Here is a 26,484-nt window from a genome sequence, read left to right as displayed (position 1 = left end):
TGGGGCTTTTACTTTGCAAACTGCTTGAAAGCCAAATCGAAAGCGCCAACTTCCGCAGAGGTGTGGAACACTACCACTACAGAAGCTCCACGCCTAGCTCCGAGAAGTCGGAGACAAACCAGAGAGCAGGCAGGGTGGGGATAATCTCGCGAGAAGCAACGTATAAATCATTTTTCGCGATATTTGGTGCCCAGCCCCTTTCCTCTCTCTCTGTCTCTCTCTCGCAGGATCACGGTTAATCTCGCGATCTTTTGGAAGTTCCGTTGGGGAAGATGGCGGCGGCCGCGAGCACCCTTCTCTTCTTGCCGCCGGGGACTTCAGACTGAGTCTTCCCTGGAAGAGTGGGACTGCAGGTGCCCTGCGTCCCGGGAGCCCGAACCAACTTGGTTCCTCCATTACTGGTGGGGAAGGGCATATCCTCTTGTGTAGGACTTAGGCCCTCCCCGCCGTCAGGATGAAGGCTCAGGGGGAGACCGAGGGTGAGTGACTGAGGGGGAAATCAGGGGGCGGGACACAGCTGGGGGAGCCAATGCCTCCGCGGGGGCCACTCTCCCGAGGGCTCAGGATCTAGGAGGCGGGATATGTCTGAGTTTTAGAGTCTGACTGCCTTCCTTGGTGATGGAGAGCTTCGACTTTGGCGAGAAGGGGGCTCCCAACTTGAGTGTGAAGGTTTCCTGTTTGGCAAGGGGCAACATTTGGGCCTCAGAGCATTTTTTAGCCTAAAGAGATGGGAGACCGGGCAAGTTAATGTAAAACTTGCTTCTTAAGAAGAGAAATCTGAATAATGATATAAAACAGTAATAGAACGCTGTATATCAAAGTACTGTAAGATGTTTTGGCGTGAATGAAATGATAGGTCCTTATGGTATTAAAAGCCAGTAGTTTTCAAAAATGTCACAGTGTTCATATCTTGTGGTGGTGTATATTTTAAAAATGCTTTTAATTTCAGTCTTTAAATATCTGAACTAAGAACTGCTGAAAAACACTTTTCTGTGTAACTTTATATTCTCTAAAGTTCCACATTTCAGCTTAGATGCTCCCTTAGCATTTCGGACATAGTTCTATTGATACACGATTATTTTCTTGTCTTCTCCAATGTACTCTGAGCTTAGTAGAGCAGGATCTTGCTTTACTCATCATTGTATTGTCCTGGGCACGTAATGTTGTGTTGTGTTAGTCACTCAGTCGTTTCCGATTCTGTGACCCCACGGAGCCCACCAGGCTCCTTCGCCTATGGAATTCTCCAGGCAAGAACATTGAAGTGGGTTGCCGTTTCCTTCTCCAAGCACATAATAGTTGCTCAAAAAAAAAGTTTCATTGAAGCATTTTTGTAAAGATATTTATCATCGGCCTTCTCAACGGAGAGAAGGGAGGTGTGTTTGAAGGAGAAAGGAAAGAGGGTGCAGAGAATGACAAGTGTTAAGTGGAATCTTAGTGAGGCAGGAATTTTGTCTAGTTTGCTCACTGCTGTGTCTCTGAGATGTAAAATAGTGCCTGAGTGAATGTCTTAAATGTGGGAATTGCCAAACATTTCTCCAGAATCATAAACTGGATGAAACAGCCCCAAGAACAGTTTTCCAGAAGATGAAGGCCTTGGAGGGAGGAGTTGAATCTCTATTTGAAGATGTCACTACTTCAACTTTGATTGCTGACATTCTATTCATCTTTCAAGACATCTTTTCTGTAACATCCCTAAACTAATTACACACTTTTCCTCCTTTGAATTTTGATAGTAATGTGTCTATTTTTAAGAACATATCTCATTTTGCTTTGTGTGATGGTTATTTTCACATTAACTTATCCACACCCCCTCATAGATGTCATCTCAGGCATATTGTATTTTTGCACTGCTGGTCTCCAGCACAGTCCTTGCTCGTGTTAAGCAGTTAAAAGAATTACAGGAGTGTTGGAGGTTGTAGGAGTTTCCTTCAAACACTATCTGGGATCCATTCTTTTCTACCTTTCTCTTACCTTTGCCTGAAACTCATCCATTAGTCACTTGACATGTTCCTTGTTCATACAGTTTGAATTCAAACAGGAAATAGCTGAATGGCAAATGAAGCTTGTTTTCTTGATAATACTTACAAATTGATCTCTTAAAATAATGTGAAAAAATTAAGAAAGTCTGTATTTTCACATTGAAAACCAACTAACCATAGTAAGACCATGTTCAAATGTATGCTCTGTATATGTCATGCAAAGGATTTCAGGCATATCATGAAATTATTTTGTTGTTAAACAGTAGTCTTGATCCTCAGGACTGGAGGTGGTTCTTTTTTTGCTTCTCATTAAGTCTGAAGAGAAAGCAGTCCCCTTCTATAGTGTTTGTTAGATTAGGCCCATAATTTCTGTCTACTTGTTATTAGAAATGAATTCTTTGTGTATTTTGAAGTAAATGATATTGGAAAAGATTTTAACTGAGTTCGTACCAGGAGGAAGTATGGGAGTTTTGTTTGCAAGAAAAACTGTGGAAGGTCTTGAACGAAGAGTTGCTAATGATGTTTTCTGATTTATATCTTAGAGTCGGAAAAGCTGAGTAAGATGAGTTCTCTCTTGGAACGGCTCCATGCAAAATTTAACCAAAATAGACCTTGGAGTGAAACCATTAAGCTTGTGCGTCAAGTCATGGTGAGGATTATGGTGAACTGGATAAAGTGTTGTGCTTAGAAAATTATTTGATAAGCTAAGTTACCTATGTAGACTTTTTCTAGCTAGTTATTATGGTGTGTCTTCAGTTTTATTTCTCATAACATCATACGAACATGATGGCTTTCAACTTTTAAGAGTCTACCTAAGAAGAAGATATGTTAGTAGAATTTTGTTAATCATGAGTTATAGTAAGCTGGGATATTTTAGGCAAAAGTTGTAAGAAACACACTTATAAAGCATAATGAGTTTCCTAGTGACCTAGTGTTTAGGATTCCCAGCTTTCGTTACTGTAACGTTGGGTTCAATCCCTGGTTGAGGAACTAAGATCCCACAAGTCCCACAGCGCTGCCAGAAAAAAAAGATACACATGATAGCCTGATATAGAGAAACATTTACTTTTTACTTCCTGTCAAGCTCCTTGATTCTAATGTGTTAATACTTTCATTGTATCTATACTGGTAGTAGAGTTTGCAATCATTTTTAATTAACTTCACTTGTTTACTCTGTGATTTTCTCTACAGTACTTTCTCCTTCCTGAGGCATTCACCAGTATGGGGAGCCCTTAGTTAAGTGGAATACAGGGAGTGGGGTGAGTGTATAGCACAGCACTAGTAAGAGAACTGAATTTGCTGTCAAAAAAACCTTTATTTTAATCTTGACTCCACTACTACCTGTATAACCTTGGACAAATTACTTGTTTTTTTCCTAGCCTCAATTTCCTCATCTAGAAGGTAGAGACACCAGTTTGAGTAAGATGAGCAATACCAGTTGGCTTTTTCACACAGTTTTGCTGTAAAGATCAAATGAGATAATGGACACCAAAATGTCATGTTGCTTAGAGATTTCTGTAACTAAGTTCTACAGACATCTTCTGGCTCAGGATTTTATACATAAAAAAGATTTGTTGTTGTTGTTTTTTTTTTAAGTCTTAATGACAATTTTTCCAGTATGGGTATTCAGAGGTTGTCATTTTTTTTACTAGAAGGCAGCCATATTCTAGTTTGAGATACCACCTCTAAATGATATTGTCATTAGAGAAACATCATGAGCTAGAGGACTCCAGGTGGCTACTAAGACCCTCTTTTGGGTTACCAGTTCTTGGTTTGGTCACCATACCTTCCATTGTCTATTTGTCACTTTTGCAGATTCAGAAACCTACTTTTATTGGTATGTAAAAGATTTTGAAGAATTTTCAACAACTGTGTGTGTGCATGCTAAGTCTCTTCAGTCATGTCCAACTCTTTACGACCCTATGGACTGTAGCCTGCTAGGCTCCTCTGTCCATAGGATTCTCCAGGCAAGAATACTGGAGTGGATTGCCATGTCCTCCTCCAGGGGATCTTCTAAACCCAGGGATTAAACCCATGTCTCCTGTGGCTCCTGCACTGCTGGCAGATTCTTTACTGCTGATCCACTGGGGAAGCCCTTTTAAAACTGACATATTAACAAAATCTCAGTAGATTAACATGAAAGTCAGAATGCCTGTTTATTAATGAGGGTTTGTCTTTCCAGTTAACAAAATACTGGTATCCATTGTCTAGAGCAATGGACACAGTCCTTGTCTATTTAAGGTATAAAGGAATCTGGATTATTAATTAAGCAGATGTTTGGGAGCATGGAATTAGAGCCAAGAAAGATGGATTTAGGGCGTGGAAAAGCCTCAAAACCTATCCTTGTATCATAAAACTGCTCATACTTCTGGGGACTAGAATGTTGTACAGAGAGAAACTGCTTCCTTGAATAGGTTTAGAAAAATTATGCTAAATTTTTGCTCTTTGGATTTTTGGATTATGTATCTTGTTTCCTAGAGTGAGTCTGTTGGGTGGGCCAAAAATTTCATTCTGTTTTTTCCGTAACATGGAAAAATCCAAATGAACTTTTTAGCTGGCCCAGTAGTTTGACTAAGGTTTGGTTGTATTTCTTAGATTACATGCATATCACCTTATTAGGTTTGGGAATTGTCAAATTTGAGCCACCCCATTGTGAGTCTTAGGATATAGTCATCTTCTGCAGGAGGCTGATTGCATTTATTACATTTTGATTCTTCTAATTTTTCCCTGAAAATTATTTTAGATCTGGAAATACCTTTGTTGTAGACTTTTTTTTTTGGTTGCACTGTGTCATGTGGGATCTTAGTCCCACAGCCAGGGATTGAACCCACATCCCTTGCTTTGGAAGCATGAAATCTTAACCAGTGGACCACCAGAGAAGTCCTAGATGTGAAAATACCCTTTTCTCCTTTCATGGATATGGATATGGTATATCCATGTATTCAGTAGATTAACCTTTCCTCTGTTGGACAGATGGACAAAATAACAATTAAAAATTTATAGATTATCTAGAATATGTAAGAAATATAGAGTATATAGACTACTTCATAATCTGTAGACTCCTGAAATATTATTTCTAGAATAATGTATGTGTTTACCAAAAACTATTGGCTTGGTTAATTTTTACCTCAAATGTTTTCCTATTTTAATATAGGAGAAGAGGGTTGTAATGAGTTCTGGAGGGCACCAACATTTGGTCAGCTGTTTGGAGACATTGCAGAAAGCTCTCAAAGGTTTGTCAACATTGTTGAAATATGCTAACGTCTTAAAAACGCTCCAGTTTAGGAAAGACTTTTATACTAGAAATGTAAGTTGAGATAGGTAGGTCTCACTCTTGATTTCATTATGAAGTTGAGATGAACTTTTACCTGAACTTTTGAAACATTTATTTTTTATTCTATTTTGAAGGCTGGTAGAGACTCAAAAAATAATTGATGAAGGATAACTAAGATAGCATATAGGAGGGGGAAATTTTTTTCCTTCACATGTTCTCTCCTAATTAACTCAATAAGAAGATGGACTTTTTGACTGTAAGACTTTTACAGTATTTATTAAGAATGTTTTCATAAGAAAACGAAAAGAGGAAAGAAAAAAATGTTTTCAGGAAAGCAAACATGAAATTTAAGTCATGAGCTTGATTATTCAAGCTTATAATTACTACTTCTGTCTGGTTTTGAAGGAAAATGAGAGTAAAAACAGACAAACAGGTTTTACACTGATTATCATAAATGAGTTGGGATTGGATCCATACCCGCTTTACCACTAGATGACTAGCAAGTCCCTAAGTATGTCTTTTTTAAAGATATATGCTATGCTAAGTCACTTCAGTCGTGTCCGACTCTGTGTGACCCCATAGACAGCAGCCCATCAGGCTCCCCTATCCCCGGGATTCTCCAGGCAAGAACACTGGAGTGGGTTGCCATTTCCTTCTCCAATGCATGAAAGTGAAAAGTGAAAGTGAAGTCGCTCAGTCCTGTCCGACTCCTAGCGACCCCATGGACTGCAGCCTACTAGGCTCCTCCATCCATAGGATTTTCCAGGCAAGAGTACTGGAGTGGGGTGCCATTGCCTTCTCCGTCTTTAAAGATAACCTGTCCCAAATGAGTAAAGAAAAAGTTAAAGGAGAAAGGTCCAGTTTTTTTCAAATAGATCTCTTTTTTTTTTGACCCTTATTGCTTAGGCTGCAGCTAAGCCTTATCAGTGAGCTTTGTGCAAATTATAAGCATTTGAACTATAGATAAGCTTTGTGCAGATTACAAGTATTTGGACTATTGAATGTGTTTATGGCTTTGGAAGGACAGATACACTCCTCAGGATGTTTCTGTCTTTGAAGAATACTATTTAAGTTATTTGGAGCATGCTTTGTGATTTCCTGTTTTTCACCCTTTTGTAGTAACATCTTTACCAGCAATGACTGACCGTTTGGAGTCTATAGCAAGACAGAATGGGTAAGTAGTATATCTGTAGGCAGAAATATTTAACTTAGTGTTGACTTTGGGTGGCTTTATTTATGTGTCTTCTATTAATTTTTGTTTTGATTTGTTCCTGCTAGACTGGGCTCTCATCTCAGTGCCAGTGGCACTGAATGTTACATCACGTCAGATATGTTCTATGTGGAAGTGCAGTTAGATCCTGCAGGACAGCTTTGTGATGTAAAAGTGGCTCACCATGGGGAGAATCCTGTGGTATGTGTTGATATTTCACTGGAATCTGTGGGGTTTACTTAGGGACATTAATTTTTAAAGATATTGTTGGGGTTTGAAATAGCTTGGGTTTAGGTTTTTTCACGAGCCACTGTAGAGATGATGTGATGGGCTACAACATCAGTAGCTGTAGAGTGGAATTTAGAATACTCTGGGTCCATCTCTGACATCATCCAAAGGCTTTGACAAGAAGAAACACCAGAGGAACTTTTTCTAATTCATATCAACAAACATGAGCCGCAGTTGAACAATAGGTGCTGGGGATATGAACAATTTAAATTCCTATCCTCAAAGAACTTATAATCAAGAAGGACAGATAATCTTGTATATAGTTAATGTCTCTGAAAAGCCCTGTAATAGAGACGAATGTAACAGGTGTATAACCAGACAGTTGGATATGAATTCCAAGGATGGCTTTAAAGAGAGGTCCTAATGTTTTAAACAAGCAACTGAAAGTTGATTCCTTTATAAAGTATTTCATATATTTGATTTTTAATTTCATGACCCAACCCCATGGTTTACCAAGTAGGAAGAAGATGTCTTTGATATCTTAATATAAGGACCTTCTATAGTTTTAATGTTTTTGTTAAAAAGCATGTGTTATTAATAAAAAAGAAAAAAACTTTTGATGTCTTCAAGCATCTTAAAGTAGCTTAGAGTTTTAACATAATTTCTTTAATTTCAGAGCTGTCCAGAGCTTGTACAGCAGCTAAGGTGAGCAGCTGACATTTACATTCCCTTTTATTGGCAGACAGTGCTGTTCTTTATAGTTACATTTTGAGAATGGTTAGAATTTACTTTTCTAAGGAACAACTTTATTTTCTTGGGTCAAGATTTTTCAGAGTCTGTACTTGATCACTTTCAGAATTGACTTAGCTTTTTTTTTTTAACACTCTATTCCATCTATCCTAGGGTTTCCCAACCTTGACAGTATTGCCATTTTGGGTTGGGAGATTCTTTGCTCTAGGGAGTTGCCCAGTTCATTCTTGAATGTTAAACAGCATCCCTGGTTTCTCCCAACTAGTTAGGATCTATGATAACCTCCTGATCTGTGATAATCAAAAATATCTCCAGATATTGTCAGACGTCCTCTGGAGGACAAAATCACTCCTGGTTGAGAACTGCTGAGTTAACCTTAGGAATTCTCTGTGGAACAAAAATAAATAGAACCTAATTATTGAATTAGAGAAAGCTTGAGAAAATTGAGTCTATACTATGGAAAGAACTTTTTTTCACTTTGAGAAAAATTGTTTTATATTTCAGGTTTATGGGTCCTAAATCATAGTAAAGTGCTAGGCTTGAAGACAGTCTCTTTTAGTAATTGATGTCTTTTGTCATTGGCTTATCTTTTCTCCTTTAATTGAGTGGAGATTTCCATGCTTAAATTTAAACCCAGAATTAACTCTCTGGGAATTTGAGAAAGTTGTTACATCAATTTTATGTTTTAAATATAGTGCAGTTATCAGACATCACACGGAGGAATCTTACGGGTTTAACATTGAGAAATAAGTTTTACACTCAGCCTTCCAGTGATCATTTTAATGTCCTTACAGCCAAATACACCAGATTTGAATGAGCTTTGAAAAATTGCAATGCAACATAAAAAAATAACCTTTTATGATTTCATTTACTCAATAAGTCTAGCAAAGATGTATTATCAGAATAGTCCAGGAAACCAGTATTTCTGGTTCTAATGTAGAATAGGAGAGACTGTACCAGTTTATGGACTGATGGTGTTCTAAAGTTAATTTGTAAGCATGTTTGGAAGTGGGAACTTTAGAAAGAATATTAGTCTTTACCAGGTATTTTTAATCACTCTGTATAGATGATGATTTTAAGGTAAGGAATATATTTTGCTGTTGCTCTTGTTTCTTTTTAGTGTCTTCATGGCACTTTGGGCAGTAAGTATTCAATAAATGCCTGATCAAGTATCTGACATTTGTCAGAGCAGTACAGTTTTCAACAGACATTTTTTTTTTTAAGTTTGAAAAAGGAATAGAGACTTAGAATTGTTGAGTTGTGTTGGATTCCTGCCTATAAAAGCTTATTTGACTAAGAATCCATCTCTGAATGTTAGGTTTTAGGATGCCAGGATTCCTGGTAGTAGTTTCTTTTTCCTGGGGTAAATCTTGTTAGAGGATTGTTATAGGAACATTTCAAAATATATCGTTTGCCTCCACACTACCTATTCTGCCTTTACTTAGGTCTCCCATCTCTCTCCCACTGTTCATTTCCTTTCTCTGCTCTTAGTGTATACATGAAAGTGTCCTATCTTCCTAATTTATTTACTTCCTTTTTCTCTCTAAAAGATTTTTTTTCCTCATGACATCCAGTCATCTCAGTTACAAATTAAGAGGAGAAGTGCTTTATTTAAACTAAGTCTCATTACTGAAGAACAAATTAGTATATGAGGTAACAGGTCTTTTTGACTATCTTTTATACTGTTTATTAGCACCTTCTCCCAAAAAATGGAGCAGAGAAAGGAGAACATTGTATTTTCTTTTGCAACTTTTGATTGATTCCAGAAAACTCTGGGGGGAAAAATAAAAGCAAATTATTAAGATTAGTTTTATATAGCCTTCATTTTTGGGACTTTGCTGATACGATTGAGTAGTAATTATATGTTTTATTCTCTTCCCTCTCTCCTCTTCCCTGAACATCTTACAGGGAAAAAAATTTTGATGAATTTTCTAAGCACCTTAAGGGTCTTGTTAATCTTTATAACCTTCCAGGGGACAAGTAAGTATTTTTTGCTTTTGTTTGAAAAATTAGTATAAATCTATAAATCATTTTGTACTTAGAAATTTGCCAAGTCTTCTGCCCTAGCTCATTTGTAATTTCTATTCATTCTGACAGTCTATAACTCAGCTAATTAATGTCCTTTAAAGGTATTTTAAATAAACAGTATCTGCATTAATGATTATAGTGCTAGAAGGTAGATTATAATCCTTGAGGTATCTTCAGCATATTGATTTCTAGGCTGAAAGAAATTGTCATGGGACTGGTTTTATATTTTTAACCTAATTGGGATTCTGCTTACTTGCTTGGTCTTTTAAGTAGAGATAAAAACTAGCTTTGGTAGATCACTAATGATTTTGTTTTTTAATTTTTTTTTTTTAAATAGATATCTAAGTTGCTTCCAAGGTAGATTTGCTCTCTAGGCTTTCAGTGTTTGTGTATATGTATATTCGTTAACTAATTCTTGTTCTGTTTACTTTCCAGCAAACTGAAGACTAAAATGTACTTGGCTCTCCAATCCTTAGAACAGGATCTATCTAAAATGGCAGTTATGTATTGGTAAGACTGGCTAAAGTATCAATTCTCTTTGACCTTGTTCTTAAAGTTTTTTGTCTATAGGTTACTAGGCTTCTGTTATTTAAAAAATATGTATTATAGATGCATGTTACTATGCATCTGTATTTTACCTGTACTGTACATCTTGTCCATATCCTTTCACTTCCCAAATGATTGCATTCCATTTTCTGAATATCAGTATCCCTAAGTTGTTGGTTGGTATTCCATAGGTTTTATGAGAAGACTTGTGAAACCTGGCCTCCCTTCTGATAAATAATATTATAGTTGTAATTTTTGTTCACCATATTACACACTGGTATATTCTTAGAAATTATCCCTTCACCTTGAGGGTGAAATATAATTGTTAAATGCCCAAGATAGAGTCATTAGGATAGAATTAAAAGATGTGTAAGGGCTGAACTCACTATGACATTATATACTAATACCTTCAGGGCTTAAATGTAAATAAACATAGATCATTTGTCTTGCAGGAAAGCAACCAATGCTGGTCCCTTGGACAAGATTCTTCATGGAAGTGTTGGCTATCTCACTCCAAGAAGTGGGGGTATGTGATGCTATTTTGCTTGTTTAGAAAAAAACCTAATTTTTAGTTGAAAGATTACTACTTAAAATTTCATCTTGGTTTTATAAGCAGAAGGTGAAAATTACTAGTCATTTGTGATGGTTTTCTTTTTGTTTAATTGAAATGTAGTTGATTTTCAATGTTGTGTTAGTTTCTGGTATATGGTAAACTGATTCAGTTGTATATACTTTTATTCTTTTTCCTATTCTTTTTCATAATAGTTTATTATAAGATACTGAACGTAGTTCCCTGTGCTATACAGTAGGACACTGTTGTATAATAGTTTGTCTCTGCCAATCCCAGACTCCAAATTTACCCCTCTCATTTGTGTATTTTTTAGTGGTTTCTAAGGTGTCAATACTTGCCCTCCCCTAGTTTTCATATTTTTTAATTGTGAAGTAAATTGTTGCTGCTAGAAATAATACTTATGCTTCTGTCGTATTTCACAAGCTGCTTTGGATCATGAGTTCTCATATTTTAAACTATTTTCTTGTATATAGGTTTATAGGAAGGGAATATTTTTCTTTATTTGTAAGTTACCTGATAAAGTAGTGATGTTTTATTTTTCATAGGTCATTTAATGAACTTGAAGTATTATGCCTCTCCTTCTGACCTGCTGGATGATAAGACAACATCCCCTATCATTTTGCATGAGAATAATGGTAAGACTTTCACTATAAAGTAACTAAAGGTTTTGCTCAGTGTTTAAAAAATATTTTAAAAAATTTGAATGCCCAGACCTGCCTGTACTTTCTGGTTTGCTACTCACAAGTAAATATGCCATCCCTATCAAAGTTTTCCATTTCTACCAGAGTTTGCTTCTGATACATACATACACATTCATACATATATACATATGTATATATACGTTTGTTGTCATCTAGTTGCTCAGTCATGCTCAGCTCTTTTGCGACCCAATGGACTGTAGCCTGCCAGGCTCCTTGTCCATAGGATATACATACATAATAATAAAGGCTTAATTGATCCTTTTGAATGAGTAAATGAGTGAATGAGAAAATATAAATGATCTGACTTGAAATTTGCTTTAATCATTACTTTAATGGTAAAGAAGTTAACCAACTTACTAAAGAACTAAAATAATGGATCTTACTTTGTATTTGCACTTTTTTTGGGTGCACTACATGGCTTGCTGGATCTTAGTTCTTTGACCGGAGATGGAACCCCATGCCCTTGGGAGTGAAGGCACAGGGTTCTAACCACGGACTGCCAGGGAATTCCTGTATTTGCACTTTAATAGACTAAAACCTAATGAAAAATGGCCTAATACCTCATTTTGCTCCCCTTTTTAACTTCAATCATTGACTGTCTGTAGTCATAATTCTGTTTAAATGCATTCTGAAGTTGGAGAAAATAAGTTAATATTGGTAATCGGTCTTTAAAATTTTTTTTCCTTAGACTGCATTGTTTCCTATATTTTGTATTATTTACTAACAGAATTATTGGTTTGTTAGAAAGGTACTTGTAGCATTTCTAAGTTATATAGGTATAGAATCTGATAATTAGGGCTGACAAATTACACAGAAGCTAGCTTTTTGTTTTTTTTTTAATGTTAAGATCCTTATAATTTGTGTTACTCTGGAGAATACCATTTTTTTTCTTTTTCCCAGTTCCTCGATCTTTGGGCATGAATGCATCAGTGACAATCGAAGGAACATCTGCTATGTATAAACTCCCAATTGCACCATTAATTATGGGATCACATCCAGTTGACAACAAATGGTAAGTGAAATATAATTCTAGGGTAGCAAAGTCCATTTTTTTTCAACTTTAAGCCCAATAAGAAACAAGTATTACTTTGACTTGGCTCTTCCCACACTTGACTTCCTAGGGGTGGGCTTTTTGTTTTATCCATTTGATTTCTCTTTTCGGTATTTGCATGCTCCTCTTTGAAGTCTGCTCATAGAACACAGTTTTATCATGAGAGAGAAAGAAGAGAACCGTGCTACTTCCACTGGCTTAGTGGTTTAGTGATTGCTCTATGGGATTTTCTTATGGGACTTTATGTTGATCTGGAGCTATGTTGGAGTAATATTAATAACTAGAGAACGTGTTTCAGGATAGATGTTCGATAAGATACTTTAGGGTTAACAAATAGGATATTTTGGAATTGGGGGAAGGAAGTTCAAAGAGTGAAGTTTGATAGTCTTTGTATGTGTTTATATGATACAAACGTGTCTGAGTGTTGAGAACTTTTCATTTTTACATCAATTCAGAATCCCAATCCTCTACTTTTTTTTTTGAAGGACTCCCTCCTTCTCCTTAGTTACCAGTGCCAACAGTGTTGATCTTCCTGCTTGTTTCTTCTTGAAATTTCCCCAGCCACTTCCAGTATCTAGAGCATTTGTTCAGAAAATTCAGAACTGCACAGGTGAGTTTTAAGCAGCATCAGAAGCTAATAATTGTTATAAAAGTAAAAGCAAACTTCAAATTCACATTATCTTAGCCCTCTTTCAGTCTTGACCTCAAAAAACTAGTGATAGGTATAGATATCATGGTGTTTTGAACTAGTCAGTGCTTATTGGTAAGTACTTCTTGAATAAATGGGTGAATGAAGGGAAAACTGAGCTGTCAACATTTTCATCTTACTGTGATTATATTGATCTTTGCTCTTCCAGGAATTCCATTGTTTGAAACTCAGCCAACTTATGTACCCCTCTATGAACTGATCACTCAATTTGAACTGTCAAAGGATCCTGACCCCTTACCTTTGAATCACAACATGCGATTTTATGCTGTAAGTAAGGCGTTATGGATTGTTGTAGATTATGGTTGGACCCAAGATCAGAATCTTCCTTTTATAGGATATCTGAAATCAGAAGACATTCTTTTGGCTTACCAGATCATGTCCTGTTTTCTCAGGCAGGAAATTACAGATATCTTTGAAATGTACTGAAAAAGAACATAACTTCCAAGTTAGGAAAAATGTACATTGAATTGTTGAAATTTCAAATGAAAGTCTCTTAACGGTATTCTAAACTTTTATAAGCTTATAAGTAGGTATTAAGAATTCTTGCTGTTTAATCCTTTCAAGTGCTGTGAACTTCTGATCTACAGAGTACTTACAGAGAAGAAAGTACTGGAATGAGTGAATTAAGGACGGTTTTTAAACCACATCTGAACTTGAATTTATTTGAATGTTTGACAATAGTCTAAAGTAACAGTTCCTCAATTCTGGCTCCATTATAACTGTATACTGCTACTGCTAAGTCACTTCGGTTGTGTCTGACCCTGTGTGACCCCATAGACGGCAGCCCACCAGGCTCCCCCGTCCCATAGGGTGTTATTAAAAAATAAAAATTTTGCACTTACTGTTCAGGGACCCCTTTTATACAGATTTCTGAGGTAATTTTTATGTTAGCTAGGTTAGGAAACCACTGGCAGAACATTTAGAAAAAAGGGGTCTTTTCAGCCAAGTGAGTGAGTGAGTGGCAAGAAATTGCTGATTTTTGAGGAGTAGGGTGTTTTTTGTTTTTTTTTTTTCAGGATAGTTTGTGGTTGGAGTACAGTGGCTGAGTAAATAGCATTTGTTCCCTTTGTTCTTTTTGCCCAGGCTCTTCCAGGTCAACAGCACTGCTATTTCCTCAACAAGGATGCTCCTCTTCCAGATGGTAGAAGTCTACAGGGAACCCTTGTTAGCAAAATCACCTTTCAGCACCCTGGCCGGGTTCCTCTTATCCTGAATCTGATCAGACACCAAGTGGCCTATAACACCCTAATAGGAAGCTGTGTCAAAAGAACTATTCTGAAGGAAGGTACTGCCTTTCCTTTTGCTGTATTTACCGGTAAATGGTACTGATTACTCTGCTACTGCTAAGTCACTTCAGTCGTGTCTGACCCTGTGTGACCCCATAGACGGCGGCCCACCAGGCTCCCCCGTCCCTGGGATTCTCCAGGCAAGAACACTGGAGTGGGTTGCCATTTCCTTCTCCAATGCATGAAAGTGAAAAGTGAAAGTGAAGTCGCTGAGTCGTGTTCGACTTTTAGTGACCCCATGGACTGCAGCCTACCAGGCTCCTCTGCCCATGGGATTTTCCAAGCAAGAGTACTGGAGTGGGGTGCCATTGCTTTCTCCGACTGATTACTCTAGTAGTTCTCTAATTTGGTGGCTCATCATATCACCTGTGGAGCTTCTAAAACTACAAATATTTGGTTTCCATACCAAATGAACTTAATTAGAATTTCTGTGGGAGGAGTTGGGAATCTAGTTTAAGCTCTGTGGATAATTTTGATGGAAGCAATCTGTATATTGGCATATGGAAACTACTGAGTTTTTTTGCAATGGGCTTACTGTTTTTCTGCATGCAGTGGTGTAATTGGGTACCTAGGGCCCTGAATCTTGCAGCAGATATATAAGGTATAATTTGAGATTTTGTAGGAAGAGAGTTCTTGACACCTAAATTTTAGGTTGTTAGGCAGTGCTTCTCACGTTTTAATCCTGAGTATATTTTCTCCACCTTCTTTGGAGAATTTTATCATATAGCTTAAAAACAGATGAGACCTGTGCCCTTTTCTTTCTCTCCCAGGATTCTGGAATGCTGATGTTTTTCACACAGTTTGCTCTTAGAAATCTTGATATGAATTTTGGCTGCTCTAGTTAATCATAGTTAATTTTTTACATTAGTTGTAAACATTTCAGTGATAGAACTGTGCCATTCAAATGGTAGGCAAGAAGAAACCCAGAAGGTAAATCAGGACATATATTTTATGGGAGTAAGAATTGTTCCAGAAACGAAAAATTTTAGAAAGTTGAAGTAATGACACAGAACATGTGCAAGTATCCTTATGACCCTTCTGTTTCATGTATCTCAATCCTAGGAGATTATCCACATAGCTTTAGAGCATTTAAAAATGAGTTTTTGTGAGATAGTTATGAAGTTAGTCCTACAGAGATACATACTTTTCCCCAAGAAAGTATATAATTCTTGTCTCTGGGCTTTCAGCATGTTTGGCTTAGAAACCAACGATGATAGTTATATGTTAAGTGTATTTGGCAAAATATATCATTTTAGATTGTATTCCCTACGTCCATGTTTACCAAACTATGGAATGTATAGCTAACAGCTGTATACTAGTAGAAAGCAGAGTTTATGACAGTGATTCTGATGCTTATCAAATAGAATGAGAAACTCCTCTTGGCCACATTTATTTTCAGAATTGATTTTCAAGGCAGGATGTTTATATCTGCCAAGGACTTTATCAATTTAGGGATTAAATATCTTCATTTAAAAAAACTGAAGTTTACTTTGTTTTAGAGTATTTATAACATAAACTGGTAGATTCTTGGGAATCTGATTTCTTCAATCACCTGTGAGTGCCAGTGGGTTTCATGTTTTTAAAAAAATATATGGGATTTAGTTTCCAGTGAGGGAGAGAAAGGATTTCATAATTATTACTATTTACACATCTTAAGTCTTTTTATCTAGTTGATTATTTTATGATCCTTTTCTTTGCCTTTTAGATTCTCCAGGGCTTCTCCAATTTGAAGTGTGTCCCCTCTCAGAGTCTCGTTTCAGCGTGTCTTTTCAGCACCCTGTGAATGACTCCCTGGTGTGTGGTGAGTTATGTGGGTGGTTAGCACCTCTCTCAGGGTAGCAGTTTGGTCCTTTTATCTCTTCTTGAAAAGTCAGAAACTGAAGCCAAATCCATCCTAAACACCTCCTATATGTTTTATTTTTCAGTGGTAATGGATGTGCAGGACTCAACACATGTGAGCTGTAAACTCTACAAGGGGCTGTCAGATGCACTCATCTGCACAGATGACTTCATTGCCAAAGTTGTTCAAAGGTAGCACTGGCCCTTTTTCATCAGAGTACCATTAAGAGGTGTATAAAGAATGCTGTTTTCAGTAATAAATGAATTAGAAATTTAGGAGGAAGGCATTTAGTCACTGCTTTGAATTCACACTTCTCTGCTTTTGGATCTAGAAGCAATATGAGTTTTTGATTTTATAAATCTCATAAGAGTAATAGGAAGTAAAGTAGGTAACTTCAGACCCAGTGTTAGGGCTCTTTTATGAGGGAGAGAGCTGAAAAAAATGTAGATCTTTTTTTCACTTTTCCTCTGTGTCATTTTTGTAAAAAACACATGTAATATGTCAAACAGCAGTATGTGGGAAGATACTTTAGCCATTCAGCTTCCTGGAAGCATTAATATGTAATTTCAAGATTTTTTAGAGCAGGTACGAGTGGTCTGTTTAGTAAATAAAAATAAATTTTATTGACACATAAGACATGCCTGTAAATGAACACATGTCTGTTCCTTTACATATTGTTTATGGTAGCTTTTGAGCTAAGATGGCAGAGTAGCTGGACAGAAACCATATAATCTTAAAAAGTCAATATATTACTATCTGGTCTTTTAAGAAAGGTTGTTGACATAGTGTAGAGCAAATTGTTTTCAAACATGTTTATAAACATAAATTTATCTGTAACATAAAAAGTGCTTTGCTTTAAAATAAAAAGGATTTCCTGCCAGTGGTAGTACTTTTCACAGATAGCTTTGGGGTGATTTAAGCTATTTAAGTATAGAATTTGATGGGTCAAGAGATTTTTCTAGTGGTTCATCAATTAAGATAAATTGTATATACAGTTACACCATTAATCACATGTGAAGTCCCCAAAGGAGGGCATTTTCTTACTGAGGTCATTATTACCAGTTTTATTTTAGTTCAGTATGGTATCTAATTATTTGGACATCTGTTTAGGATTGGTTTGTTTTTGGTGGCATGTCAAAGGAGGTTGATGATTGCCTCCTGGTCCAGATTTTTTTTTTTTTGGCTCCTCTATGTGGCTTGCAGGATATCAGTTCCCCATCCAAGGATTGAACCTGGGCCCTCAGCAGTGAAAGCTTGGAGTCCTAACCATTAGACTACCAGGGAATTCCTTCCAGATTCTTTTTATTCATTCATTCATATAAAATATTTATTTGGCTGTGCCAGCTCTTAGTTGTGGCATGCGAATCTTTTTTTGTGGCATGTGGGATCTAGTTCCTTACCAGGGATCAAAATCAGGCATCCTGCATTGGGAGTATGGAGTCTTAGCCACTGGACCATCAGGGAAGTCTTCCTCCAGATTCTTTTTAGAATGGGTATATCCAAAGCTCTGGCATTTTACAGAACTGCTCCTGCCTTACAGGTCCTCTGCCTTCCCTGAAAACTATTTATTGCACATCTTTACTTAAGGCAAAAGTAAAGCCTTTATCTCAAATGAAAAATTGGTTTAAGTAGCAGCTAATGCATTGTTCATTTTGTTTTTTTCCATCTTATTTTACAGATGTATGTCGATTCCTGTGACGATGAGGGCTATTCGGAGGAAAGCTGAAACCATTCAGGCCGACACTCCAGCACTGTCCCTCATTGCAGAGACAGTTGAAGACATGGTGAAAAAGAACCTGCCCCCGGCTAGCAGCCCAGGGTATGGCATGACCACAGGCAACAACCCAATGAGTGGTACCACTACACCAACCAACACCTTTCCGGGGGGTCCCATTACCACCTTGTTTAATATGAGCATGAGCATCAAAGATCGGCATGAGTCGGTGGGCCATGGGGAGGACTTCAGCAAGGTATCTCAGAACCCAATTCTTACCAGTTTGTTGCAAATCACAGGGAACGGGGGGTCTACCATTGGCTCGAGTCCGACCCCTCCTCATCACACGCCGCCACCTGTCTCTTCGATGGCCGGCAACACCAAGAACCACCCGATGCTCATGAACCTTCTTAAAGATAATCCTGCCCAGGATTTCTCAACCCTTTATGGAAGCAGCCCTTTAGAAAGGCAGAACTCCTCTTCCGGCTCACCCCGGATGGAAATGTGCTCGGGAAGCAACAAGACAAAGAAGAAGAAGTCATCAAGATTACCACCTGACAAACCAAAGCACCAGACTGAAGATGACTTTCAGAGGGAGCTATTTTCAATGGATGTTGACTCACAAAACCCTATCTTTGATGTCAACATGACAGCTGACACGCTGGATACGCCACACATCACTCCAGCTCCAAGCCAGTGTAGTACTCCCCCAACAACTTACCCGCAACCAGTACCTCACCCCCAACCCAGTATTCAAAGGATGGTCCGACTATCCAGTTCAGACAGCATTGGCCCAGATGTAACTGATATCCTTTCAGACATTGCAGAAGAAGCTTCTAAGCTTCCCAGCACTAGTGACGATTGTCCACCCATTGGCACCCCTGTTCGAGATTCTTCAAGCTCTGGGCATTCTCAGAGTGCCCTCTTTGACCCTGATGTCTTTCAAGCCAATAATAATGAAAATCCATACACTGATCCAGCTGACCTTATTGCAGATGCTGCTGGCAGCCCCAGTAGTGACTCACCTACCAATCATTTTTTTCCTGATGGAGTAGATTTCAATCCTGATTTGTTGAACAGCCAGAGCCAAAGTGGTTTTGGAGAAGAATATTTTGATGAAAGCAGCCAAAGTGGAGATAATGATGATTTCAAAGGATTTGCATCTCAGGCACTAAATACTTTGGGGGTGCCAATGCTTGGAGGTGATAATGGGGAGACTAAGTTTAAAGGCAATAGCCAAGCTGACACGGTTGATTTCAGTATTATAGCAGTGGCTGGTAAGGCTTTGGGTCCTACAGATCTTATGGAGCATCACAGTGGTAGCCAGAGTCCTTTATTGACCACTGGGGACTTAGGGAAAGAAAAGACTCAAAAGAGAGTAAAGGAAGGCAATGGTGCCAGTAATAGTAGTCTGTCAGGGACAGGATTAGACAGCAAACCAGGGAAGCGCAGTCGAACCCCTTCTAATGATGGCAAAAGCAAAGATAAGCCTCCAAAGCGGAAGAAGGCAGACACTGAGGGAAAGTCTCCATCTCACAGTTCTAACCGACCTTTCACCCCACCTACTAGTACAGGTGGATCCAAATCTCCAGGCAGTTCAGGAAGATCTCAGACTCCCCCAGGTGTTGCCACACCACCCATTCCCAAAATTACTATTCAGATTCCTAAGGGAACTGTGATGGTGGGCAAGCCCTCTTCTCACAGTCAGTATACCAGCAGTGGTTCTGTGTCTTCCTCAGGAAGTAAAAGCCACCATAGCCATTCTTCCTTATCTTCTGCTTCCAACTCAGGCAAGATGAAAAGCAGTAAATCAGAAGGTTCATCAAGTTCTAAGTTAAGTAGCAGTATATATTCTAGCCAGGGGTCTTCTGGATCTAGCCAATCCAAAAATTCATCCCAGTCTGGGGGAAAGCCAGGCTCCTCTCCTATTACCAAGCATGGACTGAGCAGTGGCTCCAGCAGCACCAAGATGAAACCTCAAGGGAAGCCATCATCACTTATGAATCCTTCTTTAAGTAAACCAAACATATCCCCTTCCCATTCGAGGCCACCTGGAGGCTCTGATAAGCTTGCCTCTCCAATGAAGCCTGTTCCTGGGACTCCCCCATCCTCTAAAGCCAAGTCCCCTATCAGTTCAGGTTCTGGTGGTTCTCACATGTCTGGAACTAGTTCAAGCACCGGCATGAAGTCATCTTCAGGGTTAGGATCCTCAGGCTCATTGTCTCAGAAAACTCCCCCATCATCTAACTCTTGTACAGCATCTTCCTCTTCCTTTTCCTCAAGTGGCTCTTCCATGTCATCCTCTCAGAACCAGCATGGGAGTTCCAAAGGGAAATCTCCCAGCAGAAATAAGAAGCCGTCTTTAACAGCTGTCATAGATAAACTGAAGCATGGGGTTGTCACCAGTGGCCCTGGGGGTGAAGACCCAATGGACGGCCAAATGGGGGTGAGCACAAATTCTAGCCATCCTGTGTCCTCCAAACATAACATGTCTGGAGGAGAGTTCCAGGGCAAGCGTGAGAAAAGTGATAAAGACAAATCAAAGGTTTCCACCTCGGGGGGCTCAGTGGATTCATCTAAGAAGACCTCAGAGTCTAAAAATGTGGGGAGCACGGGTGTGGCAAAAATTATCATCAGCAAGCATGATGGGGGATCCCCCAGCATTAAAGCCAAAGTGACTTTGCAGAAACCTGGGGAAGGTGGTGGAGAAGGGCTCAGGCCTCAGATGGCCTCTTCCAAAAACTATGGCTCTCCACTCATCAGTGGTTCCACTCCAAAGCATGAGCGTGGCTCTCCCAGCCATAGTAAGTCACCAGCATATACCCCCCAGAATCTGGACAGTGAAAGTGAGTCAGGCTCCTCCATAGCAGAGAAATCTTATCAGAACAGTCCTAGCTCAGATGATGGCATCCGACCTCTTCCAGAATACAGCACAGAGAAGCATAAGAAGCACAAAAAAGAAAAGAAGAAAGTAAAGGACAAAGATAGGGACCGGGACAAAGACCGAGACAAGAAAAAATCTCATAGCATCAAGCCAGAGAGTTGGTCTAAATCACCCATCTCTTCAGACCAGTCCTTGTCTATGACAAGTAACACAATCTTATCTACAGACAGGCCCTCAAGGCTCAGCCCTGACTTTATGATTGGGGAGGAAGATGACGATCTTATGGATGTGGCCCTGATTGGCAACTAGGAACCTATTTAAAGCAAAAATATGGCCAGAGAAGAACTAAGTGTATAGGCAAATCATCATAAGGAGTGAGTCAGACAGGTCTGATTTTGTGTTTAAGAATCTTAAATGGCATGGCTTTGACACCAAGTGGGATGAATTTTGAAAGGCATAGCCGGACCCTACTAAAGAGACCATAGGGTTTGATTCTGGTTACCACAAATCACTTGTTCCTTTGCCAGAAAAAAAAAAAAAAAGTTTTAAAATATTTGCTTATGAAAGGGAGGGGGTGGGAAGGGCTTAGGGAGAGGGAAGGGTGGGAAACAGTTTTGTGGGAAATATTCATATATATTTTTTCTCCCTTTTTCCATTTTTAGGCCATGTTTTAAACTCATTTTAGTGCATGTATTTGAAGGGCTGGGCAGAAATGAAAAAGCAATACATTCCTTGATGCATTTGCATGAAGGTTGTTCACCTTTGGGTAGTTGTCCATTTGAGGCAGGGGCAAATGAAGGACTTGGGTCATTTTGGACACTTAAGTAATGTTTGGTGTCTGTTTCTTAGAGGAGTGATTGGGGAGGGAAGATGATTTTAGCTATTTATTTGTAATATTTTAACCCTTTATCTGTTTGCTTTTATACAGTGTTTTTTTCTATTCTATGAGGTTCAGGGTTCAAAATGATGGGAGGCAAGGAGGAGGCTTATTTGGTGGTAGGGAGCTTGTGGCTTATGCTGGTAATGTAGTATCAAGCTGAAGCAGATCAGTCAGAGCCCACCTTTGGAGTCAAGTTGAAAACCAAAATGGTGTTTTTGTTATAGGAGGTTTTTCATAGGGTTCAGACATCATAGGAATATTAGGAGTTACCTTTCTGTGGAGGTATTGATTTATAGTTTTTTCCTTTAAAGAAAGCTTGGCTGGCTTTTTGGGATGTAAACATGTTTTCAGATTCAGTAAAGTTTAAAAGTGGGATAGCCTCCCTGACCCAGTGGCATGAAAACCATTACAGAATTCATAGTTCTCCTATTTCTACAATGTGCCAAAAGTCCATATCCCAGCATTTTGTTTGTAGGAGAACTGATGCCATTCCTGAGAACTGGGCTCCTTGTTTCCCTTCATCACAAGGATAAGGAGTCCAGACTTTAATCACTCCACTGTATGCTCCCTTAGATAAAACAGTAAAAAATTTGCAGCCATAGTTCACTTAAAACCGTTTTCAAGCTCACTTGAAGTAATGGGGGCCTGGAATGCTAGGTGGGCATGAAGATAAACCCTTGCTACTATGTAGCAACACAATTGGACCTTTTTGGAAGAACAGGTCTGAGTCTGGATTCTGGGGGACATCAATAAGAAGCCCTTCTCATACATATAGAAATCCAGGAGACCATTTGAGTGCAACACAAGTTCTCAGTATTTGGAGGGTCCTCTCAAAATTCTGCGGCCTTACTTTGATTTTGACACCTGCACTGTGCCATTCCTGATGATTCCATTCAGGATCTGTATCAGCAGGATGGGGCACGATCCCCAGCACAACTCTTCTGGATTAAAAAAAAAAAAAAAAAGCCAGGTGATTCATTTGTGTGTGTGTGTGTGTGTGTGTGTGATAAATGGAGTGACTTCATCAGATACTGAAGAAGATTTCTATATTCAGCTCTTTCTGCAGGTTGGAGTTAGCATAGAGTTGGAAAATCAGCTTTGGCTTTCTTTCCTGACTGTCTCTGATTTCCTTTAGTGTTCTCCCTTTTCTGGTCATCAGCTCTCAACAACTCTGCCACTTTTGTGTCCCAAGGTAATAAGAAGTAGGAAACGAAACATTGCAAAGTGGAGCAAGAAAAGTTATCGGTTACCGTATCAGAGTCAAATGTCTTGGGTGACACTAAGGAGGACATGGGCAAGGTGATACCAGAGTGCTTTATCTTGTGATGCTGATACAGTAGCAGCCTCTCAGACATACAACCAGGTTGGATTTCTCACAAGTTTCTCACCTAGTTTTGAATCTTATCCCATTGGTTTCTGCAGGAAAAAAAAAAAAAGTTAAAATGGTTTTTAAGTTTGGGTGGGGAAAGTATGGGGAATGTACTGCATAATATCAGGGGCTCAGCTCCCCCAAGTAGAGCCAACAAATACCAAAATGAGTAAACTGGGAAGCTTTTTCTCTCTTTCTGTCTTCATCCCAGATCAAAGAATTCCGAGTTAGGATCTGGATGAAGGATAAGCCCCTGAATTGTCGATGGGCACACCCCACACACTGACCCAGCATCTGAACTTGCTTAACAGGGAGCCGGGGCTAAACTGCTTCACCCTGCCTGAGAACCAGGGAGCACTGCATTTCTCCACAGGGTGGAGGAGAAGAGGCAGAATAAACCAAGCCTGGGACACCTCCCTCCTGTCTAGGTGTACTCATTCTTCTGTTTCAAAAGACGACAAGGACATGAAGTCAACTTCTACCTATCTTCTGCTGCTGGTGTCTTATGTATTCTTAGTTTGACCTGATTCCTCTTCTGTCTTTTGGCTTCATGTTAGGGGTTCTTGGTCAAAACCTGCTCTGATGTACATGAAGATTCCAGGTTCAAAAAATCAGTTTATTTTAAAAAGTATGGGGGGAGGCGTGAAATGAAATGATATAATTGCCAAAACTAGGCTTGAGGTTGGTGGCTCTTGGAAGGATTTTCCTTAAGGCCTAGGTCTGAAAATACAGGGCAGCACTATCATGAATTCTGAAAAGAAGCCTTCCAGGGAGCCAGTGAGTCATAGTATCCAGTTGAGTCACTTAAAGCAGATTCCAGTATAGGAAACTCATTCACAATCCCTTGGCAGTCTCATTTTTTTAACCTTTTATCCCTAAATCTCCCTCCCTCTTTATTTCTACCCTTAAGTTTTTTTGAGGGGTAGGAAGTACCTAACATCTCAGAAGCTAGGTTGGGAAACATGCTCAGTTGTAGAAAAACTGAGCTGTAAATTTTGTGTTTTAAAAATGTACATCAGGAGCAGTTGGGGAGGGTCTTTTCTAAAAAAACTTTCAAATTTGATTTTCTGTGCATATGGCCGTTCTGTAAATACTTTGGGGTTTTTCATTTTTTTGAAAGTAGATAAAAATCTGTGGGATTTTTTTCCCCAAAACATTACAAAAATGTGTTTATTTACATGCAAATAAATTTCTTTGATAAAAAGCACCATGTGTATGTGTAATACATTTTTAACTTTTGAATACTTTTTGTTTATTCAGCTTTTAAAAAATCCAATCAAAAAAATTTTAACAAAGTAAAAAAATCTCCTGAGTAGTACTTGATAATGGGTTAACTGGAAAGGATAATTGAAATTAGAGAAAAACCTGTGGAAGTTTTCATCTGATTTATCTTGCTCAAGCCACTTTTACTATCTTTTGCAGGCCTCTGTCACCAAATTCATCAGTAGTTCTTGCTGAGAGAAAACTGCTCTGAGATGAGATGCAACTAAAAGGTTGTTTCTATTTGATGGACGTGAAGCAGTAACATTAACAGTGTCTGGGACAGGAGGAGGCTGTAGCATCTAGACCTGGGTGTGTGGGCCTGAGAACAGGTTTCTGAAGCTGGCTTCCTTGCTTAGGAAGTAATTTCTAAGATTAAAAAAAAAGTTAATTTAAAAAAGTGCTTGGAAGGATAAGCCTTTCGGGTAAAATGTGCCCGTTTAAAAGATCTCTGCACTTGTTGCTCTTAAAGTAAGCTCATCTCTTAAATCAGACATTCATAATAAGCCAGTCACTGAAAGTGCAAAGGAAAAGTGGTAGGAAAACAAAATCATCTACTTCGGAATACAATTAGAAGTGGTCCAGCCAGGACTGCTAGAATTTGTGATACAGTTTCCAATATTTTATCTTTGAGATATAATTATGTGGTTTTCCGCTCTAAAGGTAAACATTCCTTATTTCATAGAAATCAGATCATAAGTTTCGAGACCTGGAATTGCTAAAGTATACTATGACATACCATGACACAATCCAGCTTCTATGGAAAGAGAGAGAATGTTAACCATTGGTCAAGGTTCCCCCCAACCCCCGCGCCGCACCGCCTACTCGTTCAGACACGCTTGTTTCTCCCGCCAAAGTGGCGTCAGGATCAGGCTCTCACCAACCAGAGCGCTGATTGGAGGGCGGGTAAGCGCTAGAGCTCATTGGGTGCCAGCGGCGGAGGGGCGGGGGAAGCCAAGGCCTTTCTGTCTCACCCGCCCCCACCTCCACCAAAGCGCGCCCCTCCCCCAGCTAAAGAAATGGTCGCCCAGCTTCTGCACTGCACCCCCTGACCACAAGGCACGAGGTGCGGCCTCGCTGCTGGTCCCCAGAGCAGACGGCAACGCAACTGTCCCCCCGAATCCATGCACAGGGAGATCCACGCCCCACAGCGGCCCCCCAAGCCTCACTGCAACACCCGGTAATGCAATCCACGGAGGCGGGGGAGGCGGCAGCAGCGGCGGCGGCGAAAGCAGCAGCAGCACTGCCCCAATCTAGAGACTACCAGAAAGGAGGAAAATGGCTCCGAGCAGGGACCGCCTGCTGCACTTTGGGTTCAAGGCGACAGTGAGTGATATAGGGGAAGGGAGCTGGGTGGCTGGGAAGGACATGTGTGCCAACACGGGCTACTGGGAAGCGACAAGACTTAAGGGGCTGGGAGGACAAGACAGGCAGCTCAAGTGCTTGGTGGGTTGGTGCGTGCTGTCTGTCGCGGAGGGGAGAGGTGGGGGCTCGGGTGCTGTGTGCAGTTGTCCTGCTTTCTTCTTTCTCACCGGTCGGCGAGCACGCGCGCACTCGCACCCGCCCCACAGCCCCTCCCATAGACAAATACACACAGACACATAGGCACTTCCCTGCCTCTCCTTCTCGCGGTGGGCTTGTCTGCCTTGGAAGCGAGAGCGGGCTCGCGCCGCCGCCACCGCCGCCGCGCTCCCGTAGCTCTTGGGCTGACGGCCGCGGGCTCTGCCCGGGGATGGGGGAGGGGTGGTCCTGCGCCGCTGCGCGCTCCTCCTCCTCCCCCTCCCCACGCTGTTCCGATGCCCGGGCGGCTCTGCCCAATGAGGAGCGGCGTTGCTGGCAGGTGGGGAGTGTTTTTGTTTTGGGTTGAAGTTGAGGCTGAGAAGAGAGAAGAGCTAGCGACGAGCAGTCGTCGCCACCACAGCGGGAGAAGGAGGAGGCCCTGCTGGAGTCTAGAGGTCTCTCCTCCCCGCCGACGGCCCCATCCCGCTGGTCCTCTGCCTCGTCTCGGTACCGGAACTCCGGGGCCTGCCCGGGGCCCCCAGTCTTTGCACGCCGCAGCGCCCGGCCCCGGCCGCACCCGCCGGCCCCATGAGGAGGGACGTGAACGGAGTGACCAAGAGCAGGTTTGAGGTGTGCGCTTAGGGCGCGGGGGGGTGGGGGCGGGGGCGGGTGCTAGGGTCCCGTGAGGAAGACTATTTCCGCTC

The 26,484-nt window shown here is 40.1% G+C and overlaps 2 protein-coding genes across 4 annotated transcripts in view; both read left to right on the top strand.

Moving 5' to 3' along the window:
- The first annotated feature begins 239 nt into the window (after nucleotides 1-239).
- MED1 (mediator complex subunit 1) lies at nucleotides 240-24,227 on the top strand. Of its 2 annotated transcripts, XM_027519800.1 has the most exons (17): nucleotides 240-479; nucleotides 2,522-2,628; nucleotides 5,134-5,212; nucleotides 6,373-6,427; nucleotides 6,532-6,664; nucleotides 7,368-7,396; nucleotides 9,350-9,421; nucleotides 9,905-9,979; nucleotides 10,468-10,541; nucleotides 11,132-11,221; nucleotides 12,188-12,299; nucleotides 12,824-12,948; nucleotides 13,196-13,314; nucleotides 14,131-14,332; nucleotides 16,039-16,134; nucleotides 16,259-16,364; nucleotides 17,852-24,227. In XM_027519800.1, the coding sequence occupies exons 1-17, from the start codon at nucleotides 455-457 to the stop codon at nucleotides 21,078-21,080; spliced, it is 4,728 nt and encodes a 1,575-aa protein (XP_027375601.1). In that variant the 5' UTR covers nucleotides 240-454; the 3' UTR covers nucleotides 21,081-24,227. The 2 variants fall into 2 exon arrangements, with proteins under 2 accessions (XP_027375601.1, XP_027375602.1); XM_027519801.1 differs by lacking the exon at nucleotides 6,532-6,664 and having other exon boundaries at nucleotides 247-479.
- A 1,036-nt stretch (nucleotides 24,228-25,263) lies between these two features.
- Nucleotides 25,264-26,484, top strand: part of FBXL20 (F-box and leucine rich repeat protein 20) — a 101,423-nt gene continuing 100,202 nt past the window's right edge. The window contains exon 1 of one of the 2 annotated variants that reach the window (XM_027519802.1): nucleotides 25,264-25,606. In XM_027519802.1, the coding sequence (XP_027375603.1) occupies nucleotides 25,559-25,606 (48 nt within the window). In that variant the 5' untranslated portion in view covers nucleotides 25,264-25,558. Of the gene's footprint in view, nucleotides 25,607-26,044; nucleotides 26,411-26,484 lie in introns of those variants that run through there. The other variant, XM_027519803.1, reaches the window with a different exon arrangement.

This window comes from Bos indicus x Bos taurus, chromosome 19 (assembly GCF_003369695.1).
Source record: "Bos indicus x Bos taurus breed Angus x Brahman F1 hybrid chromosome 19, Bos_hybrid_MaternalHap_v2.0, whole genome shotgun sequence".
Classification (NCBI taxonomy): Eukaryota; Metazoa; Chordata; class Mammalia; order Artiodactyla; family Bovidae; genus Bos; species Bos indicus x Bos taurus.
The sequence above is the reverse complement of the archived record's forward strand: the minus strand, read 5'-3'. Positions and strand labels throughout refer to the sequence as shown.

Coding starts and splice junctions, on each gene's coding strand:
- MED1 (XM_027519800.1), top strand. CDS start 455: ATGAAGGCTCAGGGGGAGACCGAGG. Junction 9,980..10,467: donor AAAATGGCAGTTATGTATTG/GTAAGACTGGCT, acceptor TTTGTCTTGCAG/GAAAGCAACCAATGCTGGTC. Junction 11,222..12,187: donor CATTTTGCATGAGAATAATG/GTAAGACTTTCA, acceptor TCTTTTTCCCAG/TTCCTCGATCTTTGGGCATG.